An 18,668-nucleotide genomic window follows, 5' to 3' on the forward strand; every position below is an offset into this window, starting at 1 on the left:
AATGAATTTTGACTAATTCTCACCACCTCTTCTATATCTCCACACTATCTTTTGCTTCTCCCTCACTTTTCCCTTTCCACGCTTGATCTCTTCATGCCTCTGGCTGTTTGTCCTCTGTCCTCTGTGATGTCTGTTTCTGTGCTCTGGCCTGTGTGCTGCTATCAGCCCATTGCGGTGACTCCCCAGCAGATAGCCAGTCTGCGTCAGCAGCAGCAGCACAGCGGTTCGGGCCCCCCTCCACTGTTGCTGGCTCCCAGGGCCTCAGTGCCCAATGTCCAGGTGCAGGGCCAGAGGATCATCCAGCAGGGACTCATCCGTGTGGCCAATGTGGCCAATAGCAACGTCATGGTCAACATCCCTCAGGTGAGAACACAGTATACACGCAAACACTCTGCACACCCATCTGGAGCACCATTTTCATAGTTGCCATCACTCAGGATAGATATGTAGTAAGGGTGCTCCGATCAGGATGTTTGGGGCCGATCACCGATTGCTGGAAGCAGTATCGGCCGATACCGATCACGGGGTCTATTTGAAGCCTTCAATTCATCGTGTAGCATTATTTATTTATTTAACTATTCTTAACAACATTGTATATTAAGTATTAAAATTAAGAGATGAGAAAGTATCATGAATTGACAACTGTTTATTGGCAGGCAACATGTGCAACATATTCCACTCTCTCTCTTAGAGACACAACTTAAACCATAGCAGCCAACGCTTGGTTATTGGGAGCAGCTTAGATCTTAACAAATATAGCTTTCCTGTGGAATAAAATAAATACAATTTTATAAAATAAAAATTAGAATAAAGCTAAATGTGCACAACACACCAAGTTAGAACAATAAATTATATATAGGCCTACTGAGGCAACAAAAATCAATTCCAACGGAAAAAACACAGGGCCTTTATCAATTTACTCCAACTTTAGAGACTATAAAAACTGCAACATAACAAAATATTTTTCAATATTAATCTGGATTGAGGGAGCAAACATTCAGAGTCAGAGTTAAAAAGTAAATATTAACGTTTTCAGTCCACTCAGTGGATACTGACTAGCACCTACAGTAGCCTATATACAGCTAATCTGCTAGTCTCGGCAACCCAGCTGTATTCCGAATAACGTTAGTAACCCTTAGTTCTTCTTTTTGGGAATTCAGCCGGTCGTCTTCTTGGCATGGAAAAAAGAATATCCCTCACGCCCGCGTGTACAATGGGAGGCGAACAGACAGGTCCGGTGTGAGAGAGAGAGCGAGCGAGCGAGCGAGAGAGAGAGAGCGAGAGAGAGAGAGCGCGACACACACACACAGAGAGAGCGAGAGACAGACCGCACCTTCCCAACTCGTGTCTCCCTAACATTTTTGCAAATTTATTGTCTTTTTCAGACACCTGGTAGAACTGCCAGACCGGTGAAGCCATGTTAGCGGCGCATAGAGAAATTGTTTTGCGTCATCTGATCGGCCTTTATAAAGACCACCGATCAAACTATTTAGAACGAATATTGGCTGATAATGATCGGTGGCCGATCGATCGGAGCACCCTTAATATGTAGTCTAGCAATTAATATAGCTGTGTTATTAATGTATTATTAATTAATGTAGCTCTATATGGTCAGCCTTATCAAAGGTAAGCTAAGAGAACACCCTCTTGTGTAGGCACTGAAGCTGCTTCTCACTATACCGCCTGCTCATCTTTTCTGTGCTTGTGTCCAGGCCTCTCCGACCAACCTAAAGGGCTCTTCAGTGTCATCCAACTCCAGCATCAATGAGTCCCCCGCCAGTCGGCAGGCGGCCGCCAAGCTTGCGCTGCGTAAGCAGCTGGAGAAGACCCTGCTAGAGATCCCTCCACCCAAACCACCCGCCCCCGAGTTCAACTTCCTGCCTTCAGCAGCCAATAATGAGTTCATCTACTTGTTGGGGCTGGAGGAGGTGGTGCAAAAACTTCTGGAGATGCATGGCAGAGGTAGGTAGATCTTTGCACTCTGGTAAGCTATTCTGGGGATGATGTAGTGCAGTGGTGGACCTAATGGTAGAAACTAAGGGTATACCTCTTGTCTGAGGTTTCTCTTTCCTTTTCTCATCACACAGGTAATCTGGGCCCAGCTGCGGCAATGGCCAACTCCATTCCCAAAGAGCCGTACACCTGCGCCCAGTGTAAGACAGACTTTACCTCCCGTTGGCGACAGGAGAAGGCTGGGACCATCCTCTGTGACCAATGTATGTCGTCCAATCAGAAGAAGGCCCTGAAGGCTGAACACACCAATCGGCTGAAGGCAGCCTTTGTTAAGGCGCTCCAACAGGAGCAGGAGATTGAACAGCGTATCCTCCAGCAGGCCGCCTCTTCATCCTCTTCCCCCGTCTCCAAAACCACCTCTTCTTCCTCTCCCTCACTGTCCAAAAGTGAGCAGCAGGTGCTGGTGTCCCATCAGTACAAACAGGTCAGGGCTGCCATGCAACAGCAGCAGCACAGAGGGACACCTGTGGCTCGCCACCACTCCACCATTAAGCAGGTTAGCATTTACCTTAATGCTATTGGACCATCATTACACTTGAAGTTGAGAACATTTTTGGGGGAAAAAAGAGATGCTCATGTTTTATTAATAGATATTAGCAGCCAAAAAGTCTGCACGTTAATTGACTTGCTCCACAACACCCTGTATTCCCCCCTCACTTACTCTCTCTACAGAGTCCTGGTCAGCTGTCACGTAGCATCCAGTCTGCAGTGAGCTCTCGGGGTGTGGCCCACTCCTTCTCCTCCTCCTCTCAGCTGCAGAGTGCGGTGACAGCAGCCGGGCTGGTCAGCAGGCCAGGTAAGCATGCTGCAGCACGCCCGCTGCAGCAGGGGGCAAAGGTCAGCGCCGCCGGCAGCAGCAGCAGTAACCAGGGCAACGTGGCTGCCTGGAGGAAGCAGAGCGGTGGGCACACAGGTAGATAAACGTGAGACCAGGCTAGCCTGAGAACGCACTCCGCCAGTTCTTCCCTTCCGTTCCACTTGGGGTAGTCTATCACTTTCTCCTAAGGTGGATTCCTCTCTCCCTCAACTTCTCACTTCTTGTTCTTTCTTCCCATTCCCTTGGGCTAGGCTTTTTCTTTTTAGTATTCCTTTCTGGTTATCCTTGTATCTTTCTGTCTTTTTGATCTGTTTCAGAAATGAAACCCTAAAGAGGTGCAGTTTTTACAGTTTGAGGGGTGAAATGTTTTCCATGGAGTTAGTCAGTACATCTCGCTCTACACCGACTTTTCCCTTCTTCCATCTTTGCCTCCTTCCTTCACTTGATGATGGGTCATGATATTGTGTTAGTCAAAGAGTATTGCCTGTTGGAGTGAATCTTTGAACCATTTGAATGCAAAAGCAGTGTGACGTTGAGGTCTCCAGTGTATTGACCGCTGATTTATTTGTTTCCTGACAGGTGTGACTATGGCCTATGTGAACCCCAGCCTGTCTGCCCATAAGACCACCTCTGCTGTTGAGCGTCAGCGAGAGTACCTGCTGGACATGATTCCCTCCCGTTCCATCTCCCAGACAGCCAACACATGGAAATAATACAACCTTATTCCCTATTCCCACCGTAACCATCACCCCTCTCATTATTAATAATATCAATAATAGTCATTCTCATTATCAATCTAACAATGGACTCTGCCTCCTGCCAAAATGATGCTGGGGAGAATCTACTTTTTGACCAATGTTTGGGGGCAAAAAAAAAGAAAAGGAAAAAAAAAAGCCTCTCGACCTCTTCCCTTGCTCTTTCTGCCGCCATCTTCCTTTCCTCGCCTGAGCCCTTCATCCCAGTTTGGAGTTGTGCTGCAACAGCCTGGGTTTCTGGGATACAAGGAATATTTCCTATAGAATTTGGGCAACTTGGGGGCGGTTGGGCTGACATGGACGTATACAATTTAAAACCTCTCCAGTGGCATTGCCTCTCCCTCCCAGTATGTCAGTTGAACTTCATGTTTGCACCGAGAGGGAGTTGTCACAAAGTCACTGAGCTCCCCTGCCTCTGGTTTAGGCAGGGAGAAAGTCATAGAAAGTCAAATCATACACCGTAAAAGATTCGCCTTACTTCCTCCCCCTCTCCAGTCTGAGACAGTCAGACTCAGGCACATGTGGTGGCAGAACCGAACTTAACTGAAGACCTCATTGCAGGGATTGTGGTTGAGCTTCGAGGACCATCCACGAAATACTAAGAACTGCTTCAGCTTTGCAAAAATGAATATAATTAAAAAAGAACTGTAAAAAATATCTCTATCCGCACACGGACTGCCTCTTCTCGCTAACCTATAGCGTGTATAGTAGAGAAGTGGATGTGGTGTGTTGGATTATTTTGTATGGCTGAATGTTAGGATTTTGTCTTCTTTCTTCTGTAAGTCATATACTGTGTTTGAGATATTGTGCTCCCTGATATTTTGGAAGTGGCCTCTTGTTGAGGCCTGAATTTACAGGCTAATGTTACTGTTGAGGTGGTTTTACATCTGCTGGGTTCCGTGTTGTGGCCTACTTTTAAAGACTTTGTTTTTTCTAAAATGAAGAGGAAAAAAACAGATTAAGGTTTCACTCACTGACTAATGTAAAAACACGGACCATATGTTTGGAGGACTATTCTTCTTGAATATTGTAAAAACCTTCCAAAGAACTAGTGGAGCCCAAATGGAATCCCTTCTGCTAGAAGGTTTCTAGTTTATTTGAACCCTCTCTGGATATAAAGATGAATTCATGCTAAGCGGAGGGGGTGTAAGGAATGTCATATTTTATGACATTGTTTTGCTTTTAGTCATAGATTGTGGTGCATTATTTTTCTTCTATAGACAAACTCTGTCTCTGGGTTTATTTATAGGGTCATGTTAGTTAAGATATATGCTTATGCCCTAAGTTTGAATGGATCTCCACTTAAGATTTGTTTTTCTTGTGTGTCCAGTGGCTCCTACGCACCCTTTAATTGGTCTAAAAGAAGCTGGACAGCTTTCAGAATGTAGTTATGCAAAAACCCCTATAGCAACACATGACATGAATTTCTTAGTCTTTCTTTTACATTGAAGTGTGTATGATTTATGTCAGGTCCTTGAAATGAGCTATCTATGCCTTTCATGTGAGCTGTAGTGCATTTTTATCAGGTTGCAGCAGCACAGGATAAGCTAGTGGTGAAATACAATATGTCCTATATGAAACGGTGACAGGCCCTATGCGTATGGAACTTCCTTATTTAAGAACTAAGTACTGTGTTCTTAATTCGAGTTCTGATGTCATTGAGGTGGTCCAGTTGCTTTAACAACCAGTTTCACTCTGACCATACCCACAACGTGTCTGTGGCCTAGTAGAGGTAAAAGTAGGCAAATTGGAAAGGATAAAATGTTAATGTATTGAATTTAAGTGGTAAATCAAGTTCTTACACAGACACTTTTTAAAAACGTTATTTTCTTCTCAAAATTCTGATGTTTTGCCAGCAATATGCATAATAATGCAAACTCAACAGATAAAATCAGTCATACTAACGTAGGATGTTGTCTGTTCTAAGTTGTGCATTCTTACAGAGCCTACTGGTACAGATGAGGCCAACCACCCATCAACAATTAATTTCTCATTACACCAATCCAGTTTTCATCCCTTTATATTCAAGCAATATTGTTGATTATCACCGGTTTGTATCATCGGTTTGTAACCAGAAACTTGGAGTCTTGCTTCCTTATCACCCCATCCTTGATTCCATAATATGTTCATAATGTGATAATCTAAACAGATGCAATCTTACAAAGATTTGAGACCTTGTTGAACTGTATTGCGCTCTTCAGGCCAGAGCTCACAGAGTGTGATCAGGCTTTGTACTAAAAGGTAGTGCACTGCATTAGGCAATTGGGTGCCATTTGAGGTTTAGCCCTCTATTCGTTTTCCAAGTCCTGGGGTGTATAGCAATACACCTGGGTTACATTCAGGATGGTGCAACACTGCTGATGGAAATATGAGACTATAAACAAAGTTTAGATTAATTTAAAATGCTCAAGATGTTATGTATTTCTGTTTGAAAGTAGCATTGGAAATATTCCAGGTTGTCTGTACATTCCAGACGGGCTGAAAGTAGCAACCCGTGTCTTGTGGATGCAATATAAGCAACCTGGAATGAGCCCACAATGTTGTGCCCTGCTAAATGTAACCCTGTGCTGTCCTGACTACTGCCTGCTGCTGCTGTTTGACAACAAAAACACCATTCCGTTTCCCTGGGATAGAAGCACTGCTGAATGCAATGCAACCCAAGTGGAAAAGAAAACGATGTACAAGAAATATGTTTGTTTTTGGATTTTTTTTTTTTTCTGCTCTATCAAGTAATAATAAAACTAATTTTAACCCCTCTCTCATGCATGTTTGTATTTATTCATGATGTTTAATAGGGCTGAAAGATATTGACAATATAAACTGCAATTCATATCACAGGTTTTTTGTTGTCATACATTTTTTTTATAACTTTAAAATATTTTAAAGAAAAGTGATTTTGAAAAAAAAAAAAATAGATGTCACTGTGCAGAATTTATTGAGTTCGACTACGATTAAAGGTTTTCACCAATACTCTAATTGATTCATGGACCAAAGATTACCTGCAGCACTAAAATACCTTGTTCAGAAAACCATTAATTAATTGCAGCCTCAGCAATTTGGAAATTGCAGAAGTTCAATTTTGATTTTTTTTTTTATTGTTCAGCTCTAATGTTTCAACATATTGTTTTACAGTTGGTAACCTTTGTCTATTGGTAGCTATTTGTAGCAATTACATCACAACTAGCTGGTGAAGACAATCTCTCTGTCCAAGACCAATGTCTATTGGTCTTTGAGACTCTGGAAGTGAACACACATGCTCACCTTTGTACATCTAGTCACATTGGAATATTACACGAGCATCTGCACACTATAACTCTGATCATGAGGTTCAGCCATTTGTACTGTGATTAGAAAAGACAAAACTAGTGAGAATTTATACTTCATACCACCCCAATTGAATCACTTTGTTTATCTGATGTAGTCAAGCATACCTTCACTATTTTCTGCAAAATACAGAAAAGCTTTAGCAAGTCACAGTTTCTGTTTGAAAAAGAGGGTGAAATATTGAAATGCCCATCTTCATATTTTACTACAGATAATAAACATTATCCTGACATCATCTTCACAGGGACTGTTGACAGACCTACTAACTAATTTACATATGCCATTTGGTGGACACTTTTATCCAAAATGGTACCTTGTTGTTCAACTCACTGAGCTACACGATCACAAATTTAGTTGATCAGGTGATTTTCATTCTACTGGCTGCCATTTAAGTTGATGCATACATCCTTTCATGTCATGTACCAAGCATTTCACAAACAGTAGGCTGTTCTGATTGCACATTCAGGCCTGTAGCCTAAGTTTTATTGAGTCACAGCTTTGTTATGATCACCGGCCTTTTACAGCCAGGAGTGTTGAGCCACCTCTTGGATGCTGGGCCTGGTACAAGGATTGAAATGCAGCAAGAAGGAGATGAAGGCTCGACAGGACTCCGGCAACTCCACCACTTCCGGATACTTCACAGGCCTACGTTGGATCTTTGGTAATCTGGCAACATTGGAGTCATCGTAAGGCAGACACCCTGTGACCATGGCATAGAGGATGACACCCATGCTCCAAATATCATGTTTTTTGGGGTCGTATGGGATGCCTCGCAGCACCTCTGGTGGGGCATATGCAGCGGAACCGCAGTATGTCTTGCTCAGTTCAGTGGATTCCATTGCAATCCTCGCAAACCCAAAGTCACTGATTTTCACCTGGTTGCCCATCAGCAGCACATTCTCGCACTTGAGGTCTCGGTGGACGATATTGTTTTGGTGCAGATAGCTCACAGCGTTGACCATCTGGGCAAACATGGCTCTGGATTGGTCCACTGGGAATCTGCCGACCTCTTGGATCTTGTAAAGGAGGTCAGTTTCTGCGCACTCCATCACAATGCACAACTTTCTGTCACAGAACTCTATAAATTCATACACACGGATGATATTGTCGTGTTTCACTGTCTTCAGGATGTCCACTTCCCTGGGTAGAAACCTCTGGACAAAGTCTCGAGGAGCAGTTCTGCGATCCAAGATTTTGATGGCAACTTTGTGGCCATGATTCTGCGAGCTGGCCAGTTTGACTTTAGAGTAAGCTCCCTCGCCTAGCACTCGCTCAACCTCGTACCCCAACGCAGACAGAACCCTGTTGGTCATTTTTGCAAACTGTAGTGTTGCTGAGTTAGGCTATTCTTCAAATTCTGTCTGCATCTAGACCAGTCTGAAGAAAGGTGCGATGTTTCTGCTGCAGAGGACAGTGTGCCACCTCGCATTATGACATCATCTGACCACTGTCAACATGGCCAAGAATGCTCTGACATCATAGATGCCTTACTACTCAAACCTGTATTGAGAATTGAAGGATTTCTTGGAAGTTTATAATAATAATAATTGTTTAGATGATCTGTGTATTGTTCTACAGGAACATTTACAAGTCCTATAGGGGCTGTGGGGCCTGCCTATAGGGTGGGGTAAGACCACTGGAAAGACTCTAGGCTCCTTCGAAGAATCCTTCGAAGAATCCTTCAAGATCTCATCTAAATTGATTTCCTTTTGAGAGGAAAAATTGAGGGAGTCACTCTCAGAGAAGTTATACTGGCTGACCAGAGGTGTCACCAGTGTGAGAGTGACTGCTCAATATCTTTCTTTCTTTCGTTTTTAATGTCATTTTATGTATTTTTTCTGTTTTATGCAGTGGCGGCTCCTGCCTAATCTCTCAGGGGGGGCAATTGTTGCGATGATGGCTAAGGTGACCCGTTCAATGGGTAAATTAACCTAAGTCAGCTAGCTAACTTGACATTGTCACATTGCATTGTACAATTAGTTTTTTCTGGTCACCTCACATAGCAATACCACCAGTAATCACATCTCCCAATGTTCCGTACTGGGCTCTGTCAATTCTCTATTAGATATAGGGGGGCTCAGCTATGAAACAGTTATATTCAAATTGCATTTAAGTCTACTTCTCTCAAGAATTTCAAATATAGGCTTAGGACCTGTCTAATGAACCAAACTTAACTATCCAAACTGATCATATCTGACTATCTTTGACTATCTTTCTCTCTCTCTTTTTTGTAAGGAGTTGTCTGAACACAAGTGTGCTTCAGTACGCACGCGCTCACATTCGCATGCACGCGCACACACTCACACATAAGCCAAAGCACCCACACCCTCATTACATTATTTTTACTATTTTATCTCTTTGCTTGTTTTATCCTGCCTACGTTATGTTTGCGTTTTGATCTTATGGTTGCTTATTTGCTTATTTTTGTTGGATTACATGACTTTTGTATTTGCTTATAATGCGTATTGAGGTGAGATTCCTTCTATAAGCCTCTAGGGGTTTTCTAGATCTCACCTGCACAATTTGCTTCTTCTCTTTTGTTGTGTTTTTTGCTTTGTTTTATTGTGCAAAATAAATAAATAAAAAAAACCCCACTAGATGGCAACATAAGCCAAGGATTGTTCTTTAGGCTACATACTGTAGTATTTGTGGACAGCTACATCCAGGAGTTCATTGTAAATGTCTTGAATAAAATTATTTTGGCTCTACAATGACTGAACAATCCACTGTGGTCATCAACAGATAAATTGTCATCAGGTTGCCCTCACAAATACCTTTGAATGTGAAGAGAGACCTGCTTTACCATTAATCAAATAAAATTGAGTAAGGTCTTCACTCTCACAATAATCTGATTCAGTCTTCATCAGATAACATTTTATTTTAGGTGCAGCAAATCTAGAAAATTTCTTTTGTAGCTAGTTGTGTTCTGATTAAACAAAGAAATGAACGTTTTTCACCTTCTGGATGGAACAAAATGCATGGGTAGCAGTCAGAACAAAGCGTTAGCTACTTTGCATCCTGCTAGCCACATTTTCCGCTCATACCAGCTCCGCGGAAATCCCCGGTTATACGATAAATTGTTGCCAATTTATCCTTATTACTACGACGACTGAACGGTATTTCTCTTAATGACACGATCAAGTTGCTCCTCTGAGTTGAGGTAACGTTAGCCATGTTGATCTTGAATGTGACCGCTGCATGTGGTGTCGTAATAATCGGAAAAATGAGTTCCCGACCGTAAAGCAAATGTGGAAACAGCTATCAACGTGTTGTTTAAACGCTCTAAGCAATAAAATAAAATACAACACATCTTCTTTGTAGCGTCCATGTTGTTTCCACATTACGACTTAAAAGCTCATGAACACACCGAAGTCGGAAGAACGACTTCCCAACGGAAATGGGACCATCCGAGGAGCACGTGAATACACCAGATTACGTATGACGAAAACACGTTAGTGCAAGCCCACCCGGAACCCATGGAGATTGCATTGCAGTGCCTGCACTTGCCTAAAAATGTGTTTTAGTATGTTTTGTAATGCAAGTGTAAATGTTTGGACATTTTGTGGACCAGGTGTTAATCTCCTGTGGGATAATTGATTATCAAACACTAAGCAATGTCTCTTAGTAGGACCCAGCTGATATAAAGGAGGAGGCTGGAGTTCCTGGGAGTTCAGTTGTGGTCAGACCTCGAAACAGAGACAAGCCAGCGTGGAGTTTTTCCAACCTGGCCAAAATGTTTGAAACCTTCATGCGGTTTCAGATGGAGAGGGAAAAGAAGCTGGAGAAGGAGAATGCGAAGCAGGAGCAGAAGCTCAGCGTCCTCAACCACCAGGTCACCCAGCTCCAATTGGACATGGAGACAGCCAGGTCACAGCTACCAGCGTCTGGGTCAAGTTGGGTGCTCGTGGGAGAACCAAAACTGGTGAGGTTGGAGGACTCAGATGATATTGAACATTTTCTCACGACTTTCAAAAGATTGGCAACTGTTTATAACTGGCCACAACGAGACTGGTCCATCCAATTAATTCCCTTGCTGACCGGTAAAGCAAGAAGTGCTTTTGTAGCTATGGACCCAGCCGACACTCAAGACTATGACAAACTGAAAGAGGCAGTTTTAAAGAAGTATGAGGTCAACAGAGACTCTTACTGCCAGCACTTCCGTGCCCTCGACATGCCAGCAGACGAGTCCCCTCAGGAGCTGTATACCCGCCTCAAGGACTTGTTCTGCAAGTGGGTCAACTTCATTGCCACCAGCAAGGACGAAATCTTGGAAAAGATGGTCCTTGAGCAGTACCTCAGGGTCCTCTATCCAGAGGTGAGGACCTGGGTCAGAGAACGTGATCCTGAGAGGGCGGCAGAGGCGGCAGAGCTGGTCGACACCTATGTCTCGGCACATAAGGGTCCAGGGGCCTACTACTACGCTGGACTACGCCAAGCAAGGGGTAAGTCTGAGGGAATGGTTAAGGGGGGTGGTCCAGTCAGTAGCTCTCCTAGCCAGCCTAGACCAAGCAGACCAGTATTTCAGGAGAACACTACGAGCAAGGCTCAGCCAGGCGACAAGGCACAGGTTGTTTGTTACAACTGTGGTGAGGCAGGCCATACACATCCAGTTTGCCCCATTAGAAAGCACAAAGCCACCAGTCTCTGCTATGTCCGTAGACCTGAGTTCATTGTTCCCCCTGAAGGGCAGTCAGACTCCCCTCTGGCCACTGTGCAGCTAAATGGTAAACCACACACAGCCCTGTTAGACACCGGTTGTTCCCAGTCCCTTGTTCGGTCTCAGCTTGTTCCTAGGGAGTTGTGGAGTGAGGGAGAAACAGTCCCAGTCATCTGTGTCCATGGACATGAGGAACAGGCCCCCACAGCTGAGGTTTACATTGAGGCTAAAGGACAGGTTTACCTCATGAAAGTTGGTGTTGCCCCAGAATTGCCCTACCCCATCCTGCTAGGGACAGATCTGCCAGTCCTGTATGACCTCATCCACTAGAGCAGGGGAAGGTTTTGTGGTGCAGTTACACGTTCCAAAGCAAAGCAGGTTGCAGTTGCTTCAGCCCCTAAAGCACTGCCACCAATGGTTTCAGCAACACAGCAGGCAGAGCCACCCATTATACCTGAGGCAGTGCCAGTAACAGCACCCCTACCCAGCACACCAGACACTCGGACAGACACACTGCAGCTAATGCCATTCCATGGGGAAGAGGTTGTAGCAGGGCCCACAGTCACACAGGAGGACAGATTGGAGAGGCGCAGACAGCTAGTGGGGGAATGTATGCTGCAGCCAACAGAGCAGGAACTTTCAGCTCCAGAGCTGCAGGTAGATTCATTGCCCTTTGACCTTGCTAAGCAGCAGCGCGAAGACTCCACTCTTGTGCACTGTTTTAAGGAGGCAGAGAAGGACCCCTCAATCACTTCCCTCAGTGAGTTCCTAATTGAAAATGACTTTCTTTACAGACAGAGCGACTATGGCTGACAGCTAGTCCTCCCCTAGTCCTGTAGAGAGGAAGTTTTGAGGATATGTCACACAATCCCTTGGGCAGGTCACCTAGGCTTTATGAAGACCTTCATGCGCATCTCCAAAAGGTTTTACTGGCCAGGGATGTACAGCCAAGTCAAGGAATACTGTAAAACTTGTCCAGAATGCCAGTTGACGGCAGGGAAAGCTACTGCCCCTGTACCTCTTGTTCCACTTCCTGTCATCAGTACTCCATTTGAATGCATAGGAGTAGACATAGTGGGCCCAGTGGAGAGGAGCCAGGCAGGGAACAAGTTTATCCTGGTCATTAGTGACTATGCCACCAGATACCCCAAGGCTTTCCCTTTGAGAGAGGTGACAGCTAAGCAGGTAGCCTCAGCCATGCTGAAATTTTTCTCTCAGGTAGGGATCCCGAGGTGTTGACAGACCAGGGTCCCAACTTCATGAGTCGCACGCTCGCACAGGCCTATCAACTGTTAGGGATTAGGAGAGTGAGGACTACCCCCTACCACCCTCAGACAGATGGCTTGGTTGAGCGTTTCAACCAGACTCTGAACGGAATGCTCAGGAAGTTTGTGTCAGAGACTGGAAAGGACTGGGACAAGTGGCTGCCATTTCTTTTGTTTGCATACTGCGAGGTCCCCCAGGCCTCGACGGGCTTTTCAGCTTTTGAGCTGCTTTACGCCCATCAGGTCAGAGGTCCCTTGGATGTGCTCCGTGAAACCTGGGAGGGGCCTGGGAAAGCACAGGACATGAACATCGTCTCCTATGTCCTGAAAATGCGGGCGCAGCTCATGAAGTCTACAGCAATCGCCAGAGAGAACCTTCTCCAGGCACAGGCAAAGCAGAAGGCATGGTACGACCGGTCAGCCAGACAGCGAAGTTTTGAACCTGGTGAGGAAGTCCTGTTGCTGTTGCCTACATCAGAACACAAACTGTTGGCAAAGTGGCAGGGCCCCTAACAGGTCAAACAGAAAATGGGTCCTGTGACATACCAGATCCACATGCCTGACTGGAAACAGCCTTTGCAGACTTTCCACATCAACATGCTCAAGAAATGGCACCCTCGTCCCACCCTTCCACCACCAGCAATTCACTCTCTGTTCATCAAGGCTGTGAGGGAGGAAGAGGAGCCAGTGGAGCAGTACTTACCAGGACCAGAGGGGGAGCCACAGCTGGATCTGAGCCACCTGGAAGAGGAGAAGAGGAAGGAGCTTCTTCAAATCTTGCCCCTGCACCTGTTCCGGGAAACTCCTGGCCGCACAGAGGTCACCCACCACCACATCACCTTAAAGGATCCCCAGCCCCTTTGCCAGCCTGTCTACAGGGTCCCAGAATGCCTGCTGCCAGTGTTGAAGAGGGAGCTAGAGGTGATGAGGGAATTGGGGGTTATTGAGCCGTCCTCCAGCGAGTGGAGCAGCCCAATCATCTTGGTCCCCAAGAAAGATGGAACCCTGAGGTTCTGTTTGGACCTCAGGAAAGTGAATGGTGTCAGTAAACTGGACTTCCAGAGCCTGAAGGACTCCCTGTGCACGGATCCCGTTCTGAGAAGCCCTGACTTTGAGCAGTCTTTCACAGTCCAGACTGATGCATTGGAGGTGGGCATTGGAGCAGCGTTGCTGCAAGGGGAACTAGATAACCTCCAGCCCATCGCATACATAAGCAGGAAGCTCCTCGAGCATGAAGGCAGATACTCTGTGGTGGAGGAGTGTCTTGCCATCAAATGGGCACTCGACTCCCTGAAGTACTACTTGTTAGGGAGGAAGCTCACCCTGGAGACAGACCATCGCGCACTGGCCTGGCTGAAGGACATGAAGGATACCAAATCCAGAATCACTAGGTGGTTCCTCGCAATGCAGCCGTTCGACTTTGTGGTCCACTACAGGAAGGGAACGGAGAACTGCACAGCGGACTTCCTTTCCAGGACTCCATACGGGTCATCTTCAGAGGGGGGGGGGGGGGAATGTCATGGGGTTAGCCCGTGCCCTATAAAGTAAGATGCACACTCGCACGCACACATGCTGCATAGCCACTTCCATTAATAATTAAATCAAGCCAGCTTGGAGGTGTCTGTGTTGTAGTGTTAGCGTAGCATGATTTCACATCGTCATCATTACTTCTGTTTGTTGATGTCGGGAGGCCCGCCGACAAAGCGTTAATATTTTTTCCATCGTGGGTCATAGTGTAACAAAGCACACAGAATGTATTTTTAAATAAGACACAGGGACTAGTATTTGTATTAAACATTTCTATTTATTGTTAAAAGTGTTTGGCAAGGAAAACCAATTGTTTGTCACCTGTTTCTCCTCTGCTGTACTTGCGCTCCTCTGTTTAGACCCGGAACTGCCGAAACTGTACAGGAGGGTACCATTGGCTTATGAAAAGGGGTTCCCGGGGGAAGGCGCCAAGTATGGTAGAGTTGGAGGGGTGTTTTGTGTGTTAATTAGCAAATGCTATTTAAATTGCCCTTTGAGTAAGTACTTGCCTAAAAATGTGTTTTAGTATGTTTTGTAATGCAAGTGTAAATGTTTGGATATTTTGTGGACCAGGTGTTAATCTCCTGTGGGATAATTGATTATCAAACACTAAGCAATGTCTTTTAGTAGGACCCAGCTGATATAAAGGAGGAGACTGGAGTTCCTGGGAGTTCAGTTGTGGTCAGACCTCGAAACAGAGACAAGCCAGCGTGGAGAGCTGCGAGGGCCCAAGAGTTAAAGGGGCATTGCCTAGTGCAGAGCTGAGCTTTGTCTTTGTTTTACACAGTTTTTTGCATTTAGTTATTTTTTCTATTTCTTTTTGTATTGTTTTTCTTTAGTTATTTTGCCAGGCCTGCACTGTACATATTGCTGCACGGGATTGTCGGTTTCCACTGGTAAATAAATACACCTGGACTGCATAACTGGGTTTTGTCTCAGTTTTTGTGCCTCAGCCAATCAGCCAACCTTACAGAGAGGTATACCACTTTCCATACATAACCCTTAGTGACTCCAATTTTGATATTGTAGTTTTAATCATTTTAAGAGCAAAGATTGTGCAAAAATTGCCAGAAATATATTTGCAAACCAGTCCCACGGTGCCTGTTAGGTGTGCAGCATCAACTGTTGCTGTAGTTGAAGTTACTACACATCAATCACCAATGAAGAACCGATCCACTACTGCTACTGTAAATGCAAAAATTTACTTCACCCGTTGTGGGTCAAAATGAAGAAGCAAGGTTCAAGAGTCCATTTTATTTCTTACACTACACTGGGGTAGCTGTCTTCATTAGCATTTCCCAAACTTAATACATTCCACAACTACTACACAAAAAACTGCTCTGCTAGCTCAATCCAGTTGTGACAAAAACATTTGCCAACAAAAATATACATTTTTTGTCAGCATTAATTAGTCTCTGCAGTTACAAACCCACACTGTGACATGAACACTGGACAAGCGAGCTTCACTCAATATAAAGTGAGAGACTGCCGTTTCCTTAGCATTGGGCAATCTTAATTATTCAGAACCCTTTACACAAAAAAACTGCTTCACTAGCTCAATCTAGTTGTAACAAAAATATTTGCCAACAATAATATTTGTTGTGAACACTAGGCAACAAAAACACCATTCCGTTTCCCTGGGATAGAAGCACTGCTCAATGCAATGCAACCTAAGTGGAAAAGAAAACGATGTACAAGAAATATGTTTGTTTGTTTTTTCCTGATCTATCAAGTAATAATAAAACTAATTTTAACCCCTCTCTCATGCGTGTTTGTATTTATTCATGATGTTTAATAGGGCTGAGCGATATTGACAAAAAATCGAATTAAGATTATTTGACAGAATATTGCAAAGGCGATTTAAACTGCAATTCATATCATCACAAGTTTTTCTAGTCATACATTTTTTTTAGAAATTTTAAATAGTTTAAAAAAAAGTGATTTTGTAAAGAAAAGAAAATAGATGTCACTGTGCAGAATTTACTGAGTTTGACTACGATGAAAGGTTTTCACCAATACTCTAATTGATTCATGGACCAAAGATTACCCGCAGCACTAAAATAGTTTGTTTAGAAAGCCATTTTGGACACCCCTCTCTCTTGAATAATTGCAGCCTCAGCGATTTGGAGAAGTTCATATTGCAATTTAGATTTTTTTTTCCTATTGATTGTTCAGCTCTAATGTTTAAACATTGTGTTACAGTTGGTAACCTTTGTCTATTGGTCTTTGAGACTCTGGAAGTGAACACACATGCACACCTTTGTACATCCAGTCACATTGGAATATTACACGAGCATCTGCACACTATAACTCTGATCATGAGGTTCAGCCATTTGTACTGTGATTAGAAAAGACAAAACTAGTGAGAATTTATACTTCATACCACCCCAATTGAATCACTTTATCTGATGTAGTCAAGCATACCTTCACTATGTTCTGCAAAATACAGAAAAGCTTTAGTAAGTCACAATTTCTGTTTGAAAAAGAGGGTGAAATATTGAAATGCCCATCTTCATATTTTACTACAGATAACAAACATTATCATTACATCATCTTCACAGGGACTGTTGACAGGCCTACTATCTAATTTACATATGCCATTTGGTGGACACTTTTATCCAAAATGGTACCATCAATGCGTACCATTTTAGCATGGGTGGCCCCAGTGGGACTCAAACCCCCAACCCTGACAATGTTAGTGCATTGTTCAACTCACTGAGCTACAAGATCACAAATTTAGTTGATCAGGTGATTTTCATTCTACTGGCTGCCATTTAAGTTGATGCATACATCCTTTCATGTCATGTACCAAGCATTTCACAAACAGTAGGCTGTTTTGATTGCACATTCAGGCCTGTAGCCTAAGTTTTATTGAGTCACAGCTTTGTTATGATCACCGGCCTTGTCCAGCCAGGAGTGTTGAGCCACCTCTTGGATGCTGGGCCTGGTACAAGGATTGAAGTGCAGCAAGAAGGAGATGAAGGCTCGACAGGACTCCGGCAACTCCACCACTTCTGGATACTTCACAGGCCTATGTTGGATCTTTGGTAATCTGGCAATATTGGCGTCATTGTAAGGCATACACCCTGTGGCCATGACATAGAGGATGACACCCATGCTCCAAATATCATGTTTTTTGGGGTGGTATGGGATGCCTCGCAGGACCTCTGGTGGGGCATATGCAGCGGAACCGCAGTATGTCTTGCTCAGTTCAGTGGATCCCATTGCAATCCTCGCAAACCCAAAGTCACTGATTTTCACCTGGTTGCCCATCAGCAGCACATTCTCGCACTTGAGGTCTCGGTGGACGATATTGTTTTGGTGCAGATAGCTCACAGCGTTGACCATCTGGGCAAACATGGCTCTGGATTGGTCCACTGGGAATCTGCCGACCTCTTGGATCTTGTAAAGGAGGTCAGTTTCTGCGCACTCCATCACAATGCACAACTTTCTATCACAGAGCTCTATAAATTCATACACACGGATGATATTGTCGTGTTTCACTGTCTTCAGGATGTCCATTTCCCTGGGTAGAAACCTCTGGACAAAGTCTCGAGGAGCAGTTCTGCGATCCAAGATTTTGATGGCAACTTTGTGGCCATGATTCTGCGAGCTGGCCAGTTTGACTTTAGAGTAAGCTCCCTCGCCTAGCACTCGCTCAACCTCGTACCCCAACGCAGACAGAACCCTGTTGGTCATTTTTGCAAACTGTAGTGTTGCTGAGTTAGGCTATTCTTCAAATTCTGTCTGCATCTAGACCAGTCTGAAGAAAGGTGCGATGTTTCTGCTGCAGAGGACAGTGTGCCACCTCGCATTATGACATCATCTGACCACCGTCAACATGGCCAAGAATGCTCTGACATCATAGATGCCTTACTATTAAACGACTGTCATTCCAAAATACATGACCATCAATTGGGTATGGAGAGGTATACCACTTTCCATACATAACCCTTAGTGAGTCCAATTTTGATATTGTAGTTTTAATCATTTTAAGAGCAAAGATTGTGCAAAAATTGCCAGAAATATATTTGTAAGCCAGTCCCACGGTGCCTGTTAGGTGTGCAGCATCAACTGTTGCTGTAGTTGAAGTTACAGTCCTGTAATCAGGATAACCACATCAATCACCAATGAAGAACAGATCTACTCTACTGCTACGCTGCGGTAGCTGTCTTCATTAGCATTTCCCAAACTAATAAATTCCACAACTACTACACAAAAAACTGCTCTGCTAGCTCAATCCAGTTGTAACTAAAACATTTGGCATCAAAAATATACATTTTTTGTCAGCATTAATTAGTCTCATTAGT

General features: G+C 44.2%; 3 protein-coding genes across 3 annotated transcripts in view; 1 reads left to right on the top strand and 2 right to left on the bottom strand.

The window, feature by feature from the left end:
- Positions 1-6,342, top strand: part of gatad2ab (GATA zinc finger domain containing 2Ab) — a 28,669-nt gene extending 22,327 nt beyond the window's left edge. The window contains exons 7-11 of the mRNA XM_071925984.2: positions 166-363; positions 1,713-1,962; positions 2,088-2,509; positions 2,686-2,926; positions 3,410-6,342. Coding sequence (XP_071782085.1) covers positions 166-363; positions 1,713-1,962; positions 2,088-2,509; positions 2,686-2,926; positions 3,410-3,543 — 1,245 coding nt within the window. The 3' untranslated portion in view covers positions 3,544-6,342. The remainder of the gene's footprint in view (positions 1-165; positions 364-1,712; positions 1,963-2,087; positions 2,510-2,685; positions 2,927-3,409) is intronic.
- A 1,085-nt stretch (positions 6,343-7,427) lies between these two features.
- On the bottom strand, positions 7,428-8,222 carry tssk6 (testis-specific serine kinase 6). Its single transcript, XM_071926010.2, has one exon. The coding sequence runs from the start codon at positions 8,220-8,222 to the stop codon at positions 7,428-7,430; it is 795 nt and encodes a 264-aa protein (XP_071782111.2).
- A 9,004-nt stretch (positions 8,223-17,226) lies between these two features.
- LOC139932289 (testis-specific serine/threonine-protein kinase 6-like) lies at positions 17,227-18,057 on the bottom strand. The gene has a single exon (XM_071926011.2). It carries the CDS (start codon positions 18,055-18,057, stop codon positions 17,227-17,229), a length of 831 nt encoding a protein of 276 aa, XP_071782112.2.
- Between the last annotated feature and the right edge of the window lie 611 nt (positions 18,058-18,668).

This window comes from Centroberyx gerrardi, chromosome 9, assembly GCF_048128805.1.
Source record: "Centroberyx gerrardi isolate f3 chromosome 9, fCenGer3.hap1.cur.20231027, whole genome shotgun sequence".
Classification (NCBI taxonomy): domain Eukaryota; kingdom Metazoa; phylum Chordata; class Actinopteri; order Beryciformes; family Berycidae; genus Centroberyx; species Centroberyx gerrardi.

Bases quoted from the DNA above. Each gene is read 5' to 3' on its own strand.
- LOC139932289 (XM_071926011.2), bottom strand. From the start codon at position 18,057: ATGACCAACAGGGTTCTGTCTGCGTTGGGGTACGAGGTTGAGCGAGTG.
- tssk6 (XM_071926010.2), bottom strand. From the start codon at position 8,222: ATGACCAACAGGGTTCTGTCTGCGTTGGGGTACGAGGTTGAGCGAGTG.